This window comes from Nyctereutes procyonoides, unplaced genomic scaffold (genome assembly GCF_905146905.1).
Source record: "Nyctereutes procyonoides isolate TBG_1078 unplaced genomic scaffold, NYPRO_anot_genome, whole genome shotgun sequence".
Classification (NCBI taxonomy): domain Eukaryota; kingdom Metazoa; phylum Chordata; class Mammalia; order Carnivora; family Canidae; genus Nyctereutes; species Nyctereutes procyonoides.
In genome coordinates, this window is record NW_026575148.1 from 6,984,963 (window position 1) to 6,997,416 (window position 12,454).

General features: G+C 37.7%; 1 protein-coding gene across 3 annotated transcripts in view; it reads right to left on the reverse strand.

The window, feature by feature from the left end:
- Positions 1 to 7,373: 7,373 nt before the first annotated feature.
- Positions 7,374 to 12,454, reverse strand: part of SKIC3 (SKI3 subunit of superkiller complex) — a 79,074-nt gene continuing 73,993 nt past the window's right edge. For all 3 annotated transcript variants that reach the window (XM_055312832.1, XM_055312831.1, XM_055312833.1), the window contains one exon: positions 7,374 to 11,383. In XM_055312832.1, coding sequence (XP_055168807.1) covers positions 11,309 to 11,383 — 75 coding nt within the window. In that variant the 3' untranslated portion in view covers positions 7,374 to 11,308. The remainder of the gene's footprint in view (positions 11,384 to 12,454) is intronic.

Genomic DNA, 12,454 nt, shown 5'->3' on the forward strand with positions numbered 1-12,454 from the left:
ACTGTGTCAAAAAATATTTAGAAATATGTTGAACAGAATATGCATACCATATAGTGTGCAAAAAAGTAGGAATTTACAACAGACTTAGCAGTGATTGGAGTTTGAAGAATTTTGTTTTCTGCATAAGAATTTATTGTTTTTACATTACAATAATATTTTTGTATCCAGTATAAAATGTATTTTAAAAAACCACCCCCATAGCCAATATACTACTAGGCTGAAAGAAGAACTCTTTGTTAAGAACCAAATTAGTGGTTGTAGGATTAAATTAAGAATTCATGACAAAGAGCCATGTCATCTCACTCACACCCATTTCCTACTCTATAGTTTTTTTTCCTTGTAAGCAAAAATGCTATAAATTGTAGTTCGAATAATAGTGTAGGATCAAGCCAAAGGCTTTGCAAAATGGCCCTCTCTCATTGGTGGTGACATGATAGTACCATGTAGAACTGAATGTAATGCCAGAGGGTAGGAGGGGAATCAAAGGATCTTGTCAGTGTTCTTGCTTGGAATCCCAAGTTGGGGTTGTTCACAGGTTTGCATAGGCTCTAGAGGGCCTAGAGAGAAGGTGGATCCAGGTTTTGCAGGGTCTAAAGCTTAAACAGGTTTGATTTATTGCTAATGTTCTATCCTGTTGAATTGGCGCCGAAATCTGTAGGAATATTCTGGAAATCCACAGTTACCTCAGGACAGCTGCTATTTTACCTCCATACAGAAGTGACTGAACAACATATGCATATCCCTCTAACCCAAACATACCCCCAAGACATATTCTCTTTTGTTGGATGCAAAGATGGCCATAGCCACTCCAGGGGTACCTGACATCAACAGAAGGGGGAGTGGAGACAGTGGTCTTAATTGATGGTCTTATTGTAATTAAAATGTCTTACTTCTGCAAATTTTACATCAACCTTGTAAACATGTGGCTGGGCTCAGTAAGTGAGGGGTCCTGGCGCTGAAGTGCTGTCATTTCACCACAAATTCACCTCTGTTCTGGGCCTCCCTCCCTCTGCATATATTTTGCCATAGATCCAAAAAGATGACAAGGACAAACACTATCCCTAGAAAAGCTCAATATACACGGCACTTTATTCTGTATCAAACACCAACACTTAATCCTTTGGGAAGTGTCAGGCTTGTCTCCCACAAATACAGGAGGATGTTTGAACATCACGGACTCTGCGATGCAGATCTACCCTGTGGACCTGAGGCATATGTTAGATTATCTCTGGGAGTTCTCAGTTGAGGCACCAACACCTATCTGAACAGGTCCGGTTAGTCCAAGGGTCTCCTGCTGCTGCCCAGTGTTTCCTGCCATTTCCTTCCTCTTGTCAAAATCTGCCCTGAGGGATAACAAAACATAGGAAATTATTTACATTGAGGACGAAATGGTAATGTTCAAAGGATTTTGCTTCCTCACTGAAAATGAAGGACAAATTCCTCACCTCACGCTGCAAAGGTTAAGGACCTTCTCAGCCCTGTGTGGGGTGAATATGCTCACCACTGGATAGTCAGGAGAGCAGTAAGGTCCAAGCTCAAAGAAAAAGCATCCCCCAGAGTTCCCTGGACATTAGCAGCTTTTTCTTCTTCTACAGAAATGTACCAAATAGGGGGATCCCTGGATGGCTCAGCGGTTTGGTGCCTGCCTTTGGCCCAGGGCGTGGTCCTAGAGTCCTGGGATCTAGTCCCACATCGGGTTCCCTGCGTGGAGCCTGCTTCTCTCTCTATGTCTCTGCCTTTCTCTCTGTATCTATGAATAAATAAAAAATCTAAAAAAAAAAAAAAAAAAAAAAAAAAAAAAAAAGAAATGTACCAAATGTCTTCTCACTTCTATTGGTATCACTCATGATAGCAGCAAGTAGCACCCAAAAATGCTAGGGGATACTTGATCTATAATATATACTGACACATACATATCTATGTTTTTAACCTTAGGAAGAGGGTCTCCAAACTTCTGTGTACTTCTTGGCAGCCTCCATTCATTCAGATCCTAGGCACTGGGAATGCCATACTGAGCAAATTAACTAAACTGCTCTTAGGGAACTTACAGTCTAGTGGAGAAGACCAATAATTAAACTTTCAAATACATGGGCAAAGAGCATGCTGGAGCACCTGAGAGAGGTATTTAGAAAAACATGGGCCATCAGGCAAAGAGGTCTTCCAGAAGTAGAGATATCTAAACTGAGACCTCTGCAATATAAGCAGACATTTGCTAAGGGAAAGGGTCATGGTTGGTAGAGTCGGGGCCTCAGGGAGATGGAGCAGCCTGAGCAAAGGCCCAGAGGCCAAGTGAATGGAACACATGCCAGGAACTGCAAGGTATGGTCAGAATCTAAAGTATATGTGGTGGGAGGCAGGAGAGAAGGTTTGAGGAGGTAAATAACAAAAAAGAAGGATGGAGAGATTAGGAGGAGCAGGGTGTCGGATCAAAAGGGCTTTATAACTCATGTTAAGGAACTCAGGCTTTCTCTTCAAGATGCAGAGGAGCTTTGAAAATTTTTATTTTTAAAAGATTTATTTATTTATTCATGAGAGACACAGAGAGGCAGAGACACAGGCAGAGGGGAGCCTGATGCAGGACTTGATCCCAGGACCCCAGGATCACGACCTGACCCAAAGGCAGATGCCCAACTACTGAGCCACCTAGGTGCCTCAACTTTGAAAATTTTTAAATAGGAGAGTGATATGATCAGATTTGCATTTTAGAGAGACCCCTCTGGCTGTAGTGTGGAGAAGAGATTATAGACACAGTGTGGGAAACAAATGTGGATCGTAAAAGAGGGAGTAATGGAGAAGAGTGGAGATAATGAGCTCAGTTTTAATTTTTTTTTTTTTATTTATGATAGTCACACACACACAGAGAGAGAGAGAGGCAGACACACAGGCAGAGGGAGAAGCAGGCTCCATGCACTGGGAGCCCGACGTGGGATTCGATCCCCAGTCTCCAGGATCGCGCCCTGGGCCAAAGGCAGGCGCCAAACCGCTGCGCCACCCAGGGATCCCTGAGCTCAGTTTTAAACTAATTGATTTTGAAGTATCTATGGGATGTCCCAAGTGGAGGCAATTCAGTGGTGAGTGGCCAATATGATCTGGAGCATGAGAGAAAGATCTAAACTGAAGATCTAGCACAGAAACAGTAATTGGACTTATGTATGGGGAAGACACTACCTGGGATTGGGGGGAGTGGCAGAACCTAGAAGTTTCCAGGTGACCATTTGAGGACAGTAACAGTGAAGTAGGAGAGGAAGAATCATCTTTTGAGGATTTTAGTCTTCCCTGTGAGTTCCTGCTAGCAGATGGTGTCAACTTGAAGTTCTTCCAGTAATGCTTTCAGATTCAGCATTATATCCTCACCTATTGAAGAGGACCCTGTCCAAAAGTGGGCGTATTACACAATTCAGTAGAATAGTTGTAAGTGCTCTCGTGACTACCCTTCCAGACATAAGATAAATGTGTTGCATCTTCTCAGAAGCAGAGAGGGTGGTGAGCCCTTCCAGAGAGAGGCAGGATTGTTGTCCAGAAAAATATTAGATTGTTTTGACCCCTGCCCAATTTGGCATTTCCTTCTCCAGGGGATTGGAGTCACACTCATTTGTCGTAAAGACTTGTTATTTAAGATCTTTCCCTTAATATACAGTCATGAAATTTCCTAACGTCATAGACTAAATTTTCCATAAACCCATTCCTTGGTTCGGCTACTTTATTTTCAGGTATTTAGGTGATAAATGTTGTGGGTAAAAAATGACTGATCTGTTCAGCAGTGTGTCAGAAACCAGGTCCTCTTTTACAGACTCAAAAGACACAAACTGAGAAAACAGAAAAATAATCCAACATCTATGCTGAGAAGTCTCAAGTTGTGGGGTCTGACAGGCCTTAGTTTAAAACCAGTGTGCCACCAGTTACTATCTGTGTGACTTTTGATATGTTCTCTAACTTTGGAGTCTGAGCTTCCTTAAAGTGGGGATAATAATACACCCACCTTGTAGGTCATTGGAAGAATTAGAAAAACGCTGATTGAGCTATTACCAATTATCAGAGATATCTCTAAGCACTTTACCTGGATTAAGTCATTTAATACTTCAAAGAGGTGTCTACTATTAAGGCACAGAGAGATTAGGTGAATTTTGTGAGGTTACACCATTTATCAGAAGTGCAGCCAGAATTTGAACTCTTTAGTCCCAAGAAGAGCTCTTAAATATTCAATATTCTATTGTTTCCCTAAACATATGTAGACCACCTAATGTAGTATCTGATACACAGTAGGCACTGTGCTTGATAATTGGCACCAATTAATAATAATAAACAGAACTTTTGATCTTGATGTGGAAGACAAGTTCCATCCAGAGTTTCATCCAACTCTGATTCAGATTAGTATCTAAAAATACTTGAGTTTATAAAGGTCCTTTGCACTACATATGAGAAGAAATACCTGGGCTTGCAATAATTCTAGCAATGGACCTACGTAGAAGTACAAAATATAGATTTCTCCTGGAACAAAATTATAATGAGCAAGTATTTCTCTATGTTAAAAGCTTTTCTTTCTCTTGTCTCTGGGGAGGGAGGCTAACATAACGAAGAAACATTACGGACATTGACGGTGGGCAAAGTGCCGATGCCAGTGTGCAGTGAAGTATATTTCCTCTAAGTTCTGGCCATCAAAGCAAACCCAATAGCCATTACTGTCAAGTAAAAGTCATTAGTATCCAACTACCAGATGCTTCTCCAAAAAATAATACACTGCTTTCACAAGGGAGACATTCATAGATGGACTTCAAGTCGGTGGGGCCTTTATGGAGCCATGTGAATGGTGGACAAACCTACTTCTGCAACTCAGAACAACTCCTATATCTAGGAATCTATCTAGTCCTTATGACTAAATTCCATTGGTTCGCACTTAAAGGCTTTCGAATATTCACAACACCAACATAAAACCCTCAGAGAGGAAAAAAAACACACCCAGTTTTATTGACTACCTCCTCTGCAGGGATTAGTTGACAATTCAGTGAAACGAAAACTTTAAAAGCCAAGAAAGTGCTAAGTATTTAGACATGTGGAGGGCCAAAAGACAGTTCGTGGAAGAAAGAAATGCCAAAGAGAAAACCAAGGTTTGGCACTTGTGACGTTACCAAGTGCCAATTAGTTTGCAGTTGGTCTCAGTTTCTATTAAGTTCAAAATCAAACAAGGGTGGACTGTTCCTCCTTTTTGCATAGATGTAAATTTGCAAATTAGCTGGGGGCAGGAGATAAATTTTCCAAGTTAGTCTTTTGGAGGCGGTTCCTGCCACCTACGGTTCTTTCTAGGATTCAGATAGTGGCACTAGGTGAATGGCAGTATCAGAATACAACTTGGCAGGATAACGGAGTCAGTCCCAAAGACACATATCTCAAATCATTGATATTTCTTTGAGGTGTCAGCAGTTATTAACAAAATTAGACAAAAGTATTGGAATTGATCTTGGGGGCCTGATTCTATTAAGAATATAGAGAAAAGTAATCTCTCTGAGCTTTGTATAAAACGAGGATAGTATCTACTGTAAGAAAAAATGATGGGAGACTTACATGAGGTAATGGTGTGAAGAGCCTGGCACATAGTAGGCACTCTGTCTATCCCAGCCTGTGCGTGCTTGGTCGCTGAAGCCCTGTTGGGCAATGATTACCACTTCACAGGCACGGAAAGTTCCTCTGCTGAAGCAAACGACAGTGCCAAGATGTTCTGCAATGCTGGATCTTATCTGGCTTTGTTAGAAGCTACTTGATTTGCGTGAAAGCTTATTCCTGCTTAGGTATTTTCCAATGTTCACAAAGTATTCACCACTGCTTATCATAAATCTGGTTCTAGTGAGTCAATAAATCATTCTGAGCCTTGTTCTTGAACAGAGAAGCCGTCCAACTTTGTATAAATAGCACTTGTTCTGAGGCACTATGGGGTTGGCCTCAGGCAACTCAGAAATAAATACCGAAGCTGCTCATGACAATATAAATTTGCCTTCTCAGCAGTATATTTTCCCTCTAATCTCCTCCTTTGCACACGAAAAATCTTCTGCTCCATCTGGCTTTTCTCTTGTGCCCAGAAACACATAACTCAGCCTGCAAAGAGAGAACCTGTATCTTTTTTTTCCCACACCACCTGACTTTTTAGGCTAATTTCCAAACTTTTGGAGCCAGCAAGTAATCTTTTTGTAAAGACTATTCGTATACTATTTCTTGATCTATTCAATAGAACAGTTAAGATTAGAATCTTAAAACCAGTATATAGTGGTTTTCCCTAAAAACAAAACAAAACAAAACAAAAAACCCTTCCAGTTGACTGATATTAAACCATGTGGCTTATTTTCTCCATAGAAAAAGCAACCACCATAATTCTATATGATCAAAGGGAAGGAAATAGCATTTAAAAAGGCAGGGTCTTAGAAACTCAATATATTTAAGCCACCTGGGAGTCAGATAATCAAACAATGTGCTCATTTTATTTAATGTGAGTGCTCTTTCTATGTGAAGTGTGATGATTTGGCACGCAGGAGGCACACGTAATTACATTCAACCATTCATAGATGCTGGCTGCCACTAAAATATTCTGAGTGTAGGTTTACTTTCCTTCTCAGAGTTTTAACACCTAGAACTGATTTTTTTTTTTTTTTTTTTTTTTTTTTTTTTTTTTTTTTACAGTGGAGGCTTCTTTGGAAAGGGGTTCTATCCTCAGGTTTGTTAGCACAAGAGGGCCTCCCCACTGCTCCCCCTTACCCCTGCCCCTGCTTAGTGGAAATCAGAGTTGCCGCTTCACAGGTGCTGCACCAAGCAGTTCTGGTATTTTGCTTCAGCTCATTTTGGACCTAGAAAACTTTGGTGACCTTAGAATAACAGAACACTGACATTAGAAATCTAGCTCAAGGCCCTGACTTTACAAATGCACATAAAAATTAAAGGCCAAGACAGAAGACTTAGCAGTTACATACCCATTCGACATTGAAACCCAGATTGAAAGACACCACTTAGGATTTGTGAGTATAATTTAATTATTTAATTATTATTTAATTCTTTTAAAGAGAACGAGAAGAAGTACTTGATCAACTAGGCGATAGTGTACTGTAAGCAGCATGTTAAGTGAGAATATTTCAGATGTTACAGAAATAAACAGCCACATATTCTTAAGAGTCAAATACTCATGACATTTATATTTTCACAGTAACTCTTCTGAGTAAGTCATCATCTTTGATGACCCCCTTTCTGGCAACAATTTAAGAGGATAATCCCCAGTTTCAGTGATCTAGTGAAATTCAAATTCAAAGGAAGGTGTATTCATTTTAACAATATACACAATGAGCAATGCATTAATTTTCTCTGCTGCCATAACAAATTACCACAAACTTAGCGGCTTAAAAACAACATAAATTTATTATATTACAGTTCTGTAAGTCAGATGTCTCTGCATGGAGACATGGGTCCAACATGTGTCTCCGCAGGTTACAATCAAGGTGCCAGCAGGGTTGCATCCCTTTCTAGGAACTCTACTGGAAAAAAGTTTCCTTGTTTTTTTCAAGTTTCTAGAGCCTGCCTTTATTCCATGGCTGGAACCACCTTCCTCCATCTTCAAAGTCAGCAATGTTGAACCTCTGACCCTCCACTGTCACTCTCAGAAAGGCTCTCCACTCTTAAGGACTTCTGTGATTAAATTAGGTCCATTCAAATAATCCAGGATAATCTCTTCATGTCAAGGTCTATATTGCATAGCCCCTTTGCCACATATTCACAAGTTCTGATGATAAGGGCATGATACCTTTGGGACCATTATTCTGTCTCCCATATAAGCAAAAATAGTAAGATAAACATTTTTTTATTGCTCAGCCCATCTTCTCTCCAGAAAAACTAATATAATTTAAATGTTTTTGTAATAGGTACTACATGCAGGGGAAGTAGTATACAGCCTGAATGAACTTTTATACTGATTCAAACTCAGGAGAGACAATGACATGCAGAGTATTTCAACACTCCAGTGATATAATATGAAACCCAACCTATTCTCTCACTATTCTCCTATTTTCCAAGGGATATTCCAATTGTGATTATCCCTCTCCTGCTATCATATAGCACTAAAACAAATTGGTATTTTCAGTTATAATTTGAAAATATAAGAACAAAGGATTTCAAATGTTTTATAATAGCTGCTTGTTAAAGAGGTCCTATTCTTAAGTTTCCTCAAAACATTTTAAGGTCTAAAGATAATTTAGCATTTATTTAAAAAAATTATAGTGTACAAGATATATTTTAAGTACATTAGAATTTAAAACACTGAAATTCAAAAAGTTCCTCTTGTAATCAGCCCCAAAGAGGAAAAATCCATTATTATAGAGCAAAGGGACAGCCAGACACCTTGAGTGGATTTTTCAGTGCCATAGACCTTAAGTGATTCTATTTTCTAAACCAAAAATCAAGTATACCTCTAAATAAGGGGATTTTCTGACGTTTTACCTTCTCTGTATAAAGTCTTAAAAACACATATATGGGAAGATTATTGTATTTGTATCTGATACACAAATATATCTTTTAATGTAAAAAACAAAACAAAAACTCTCTTGCAAATTGACACTTTATAACCAGCAGCTGAGTACTACAAATGGGAGTCTGAGAAGCTTTCTATCCATTAGCAACTACTGTGGAAGAAAGGAAGACCTGTAGAGAGACAAGGGTCAACTATGCCAAAACAAAGTTTCACATTTTTTAAAGTGTGCAAAAAATGAAATAGATCTGCAAGCCCCCCTGACTCATACATGAAATATGCTTCACTTTTGTGTTCCTGTAAAATATCCCCAAAACAAGTATCAAGATTTTCTATGAGGCAACCAAATATGTATCTTTTCATATTTATATATTACATATTAGTAAATATTTACCTAACTAATGTTTCAGTTTATTTTTTTAATGCTAGTTTAAGTAACCATATCTTTTAATTCCCTTAATGCAGAACCTGAGTATTTCTGTCCAATCTTGTTTGGTATAGATTCCCAAATGAAAGAAAGTCAACTCCTTTTGTAAACTTAATAAATAGCACAACATTTTAAAGTAAAGTGTTTTTTTTTTTTTTATTATCCTGACCGTAAATTAATGCAAGGGACATTCGAGAAATATGACAAGTTATCCCAAATAAATAGACTGTGTTCTAAAGGTTTACTCATAAGCCGAAATATATTTTTCCACAGAAAATGATTATCAGATACTTAGCTGGATTATAAACATCTAATTCATCAATAATAGCCAAACGGTAGATAAAAATGAGCAAAAATGCACTATAATTCTCAAAACAAAACATCTAATATGAATGGCAAATATTGACACTTCTGGGAAAAATTTTTATGTAATTTCTCTAAACTTACATATAAAAAGAAGGGAAACTTTAGTTACTTTAAAATTCCTAGAATCTGATAATACGGATCCCTTTTCAGTTTTTCTTTGCTTTAAGCTTGCTGTTTAGCACTATTCTCCTTCACTTACTAGGATTAAACGACAATGCTTAAAACACTTAGCATATGTCTGGCATGAAGTAAGCGCTGTAAAAATCATATATTTATGATCTGATCCTCAAAGTAACTGGGCAGTAATTTTAAGAGAAAGTAACAAAAAAAGAGAAGACGTGTGTACATCCATCCAAAAAAGAATTACCTGAGATGGTATTAACTATTGTGTTTTTGAACCTTCCTTTCTAGAAAAACTGGGTCTGAGGTCCCCAGAGGCCAGAAATAGGCATCGTAGTCAAAAAGTCAATCCTTGGCTCTGAAGCAAAGGCTAACCAAGTCCACACTGTAGGAGAAAGTAATCTTATAAAGCAAGGAACACCCTAGAAAGCAGATGGGAAACAAGAAGTGATTCATAAGCACTTAAGCAAATAGATCCAGCTCATTCTGGGGTAAAGTCTAAAGTGCTTCTTGGAAGGAGGAGGGCATGGGCACCAGAGAGGCACAGGCAACCTTTTGCAGCTCATCTCTGGCTAAGTATGTGGAACAGGCTGTTGAAAGCACTGAATCAGTTTGACAATTGTGAGGACAAGGAAGAAATGACCATAGAATGGCAAGTGCTTGATCTTGTTAAAGAAAAAGTAAAAGGAAGAATCGTCATTGGATCAATCCAGTGGTTTCACCAGCCTGAATGAACATTAGAATCTCTTAGGCATCCCTTATTATGCAGAGTCCTAAGCCCTTATCCTTAAAGATTCTGATTGCATAGGTCTGAATGATGATAATATTCAGCCAAATTTGGGAATTCACTAAATTATAGTTAGTTCAACAGATTAACCTTTGGAGTAAAATTTAATTACAGAATATAATCAACTTATATAATCTCGCAAAATAACATCATACAGCTCATTTAGAAAAAATACATACATAAATTGTACAACCACACATTTTCATACAACAAATAATATATGTAAATATTTGAAAATATTTTTTAAAACCACAAATCCAAAGTAAGCAACATACAGTTTTTTCAGATATATAAAAGGGTTTTTGAAAAACTAAAATAGGTAAATGTGCTTTCAAGTTTTAAAATTTGAACTTAGAAATTATATCTGATATTAATACTACAAAGAAAATAAGACTTTTTTCTTATTTCAGAAAGTTCAAGTCTTTTTATCATAATTGAAGAAACTGCATGATCGATTAAACACTGTCTGCATTATTTTCCAAAATTTTCCATTCATTTTTTTAATGCAGCCATACACCTAAGTGTTTTGAATTCTATAAACATATCCACTAGCAGTCTAAGACTCACGAACATTAACATTATATTTCTTCAACAGAATCTGAGATGAACCACTAGTAAAATAGGCAGGCTATGAGATTATTTAGATGTTATGATGAGTTAGTGTGCTAACCTCTAGAATTCAAAGAAGGAATTACATCCTTCAATTTATTTTTTAACAAATAAAATTCTGCAGTGTGCTAATCTGCTTTTGCATATTATTTGGAAAATGGCTATTAAGGCTTTATTGTAAAGGGGTACAAAAAATTTATTATGCACAATGCAAGATGAAAAAAAGAATGGTTTTACAAATTACTGATGAATACCTAAGGGAATCATGTTGTTTCCTTTCATTATGGACTTCTCAAAATCAAACATATTTTTCAAATTAAAGTTACATTAAGAGTTTCTGGAAAACTAATCCCTAGCTTAAGAACTTAAATGTCTTTAGATTTAAAATAGGAACGGATGATTATAACTATGGTTTTTTAAAATGTTGCCTTGGGGAAAAGTCTTGATTCATTGATTTTTCTCTAATAACTTATTCTCTGCTTGCTTACTATAAAATAATGTACTGTTACTGTGAGGACAATTTCTGATTCAATTCCAATGCTCTTGTATCTCCATGAGTTTTGGCATTGTTTACCAGCACCTATGGGAAATCACATATAGTAATATTAGTATTTTGTTTATTCACGGTAACTATTTAAATTCATAGAAGCCAAGTATGCCAAAGACAGCAAGCAATATCAAACAACACAAGAAAAAGTAGCTATGTGCAATCTTTTCATTTTTTCTGAAATAAATTGTTCAGCCAAAGCCAACATCAAAAATAAGTATAATTTATTCAAATGCTCAATTAGTATAGATGCAACATTTTGACTGTTACCTTCATCAGCACTGTATAAAATTCAGTGGTCACTTTGTTTACAGTACTGTCAAGTCCAAAACCTTACCCAAAAGATCACTTTATATACCGAACTGTGCAAGTGATACTCCTCTCCTTTATAACTAAAGCTTAGAATTGAAGTTCTAGATTCTAGACTCTATCAAGAAGCTTTGCAAGGTTTTTACCAATATCACAAACTAAAAGATTGACTGATTGATAAGATTTTATTAATTTATTCATGAGAGACAGAGAAAGAGAGGCAGAGACATAGACAGAGGGAGAAGCAGGCTCCCTGCAGGGAGCCCGATGTGGGACTGGATCCCTGGACCCTGGGATCGCACCCTGAACCAAAGGCAGACACTCAACTGCTGAGCCACCCAGGCATCCCACAAACTAAAAGATTTAATTTTGGGTGTTCATTCAACTACTAAAACCTTTTGGTTGTTAATTTTCAAACATGTGAAGGGCCTGAGATTTTGCCCTACTTGTAAACTAACAAGTTAGCCTGGACAGTTTCATGGACACTGCCAAAAGACACAGTTCTCCTGGATCAGAGACAAAGGTCTTTACCACTCATGGTACAACAAACTGCATGAGCATCAAGACATTTATATTTATTCCCCTTGGCCCCTAAGACTCACAGGGGTGACATGGATAGAAGTATATGGATTCCCACAACCATACTGGTTTGCATTACAAGGGAAGAACCCTGCGCCTAGGAGATTTTAATCTTTTATAATAGGTCTACCCTTTGCTCTGGAGGGAGACACTTAGGTATGTCTCCCAAGGCTCACTATAATAACATTCTTGAAAAGACAGTCTGGAACAAAGAGC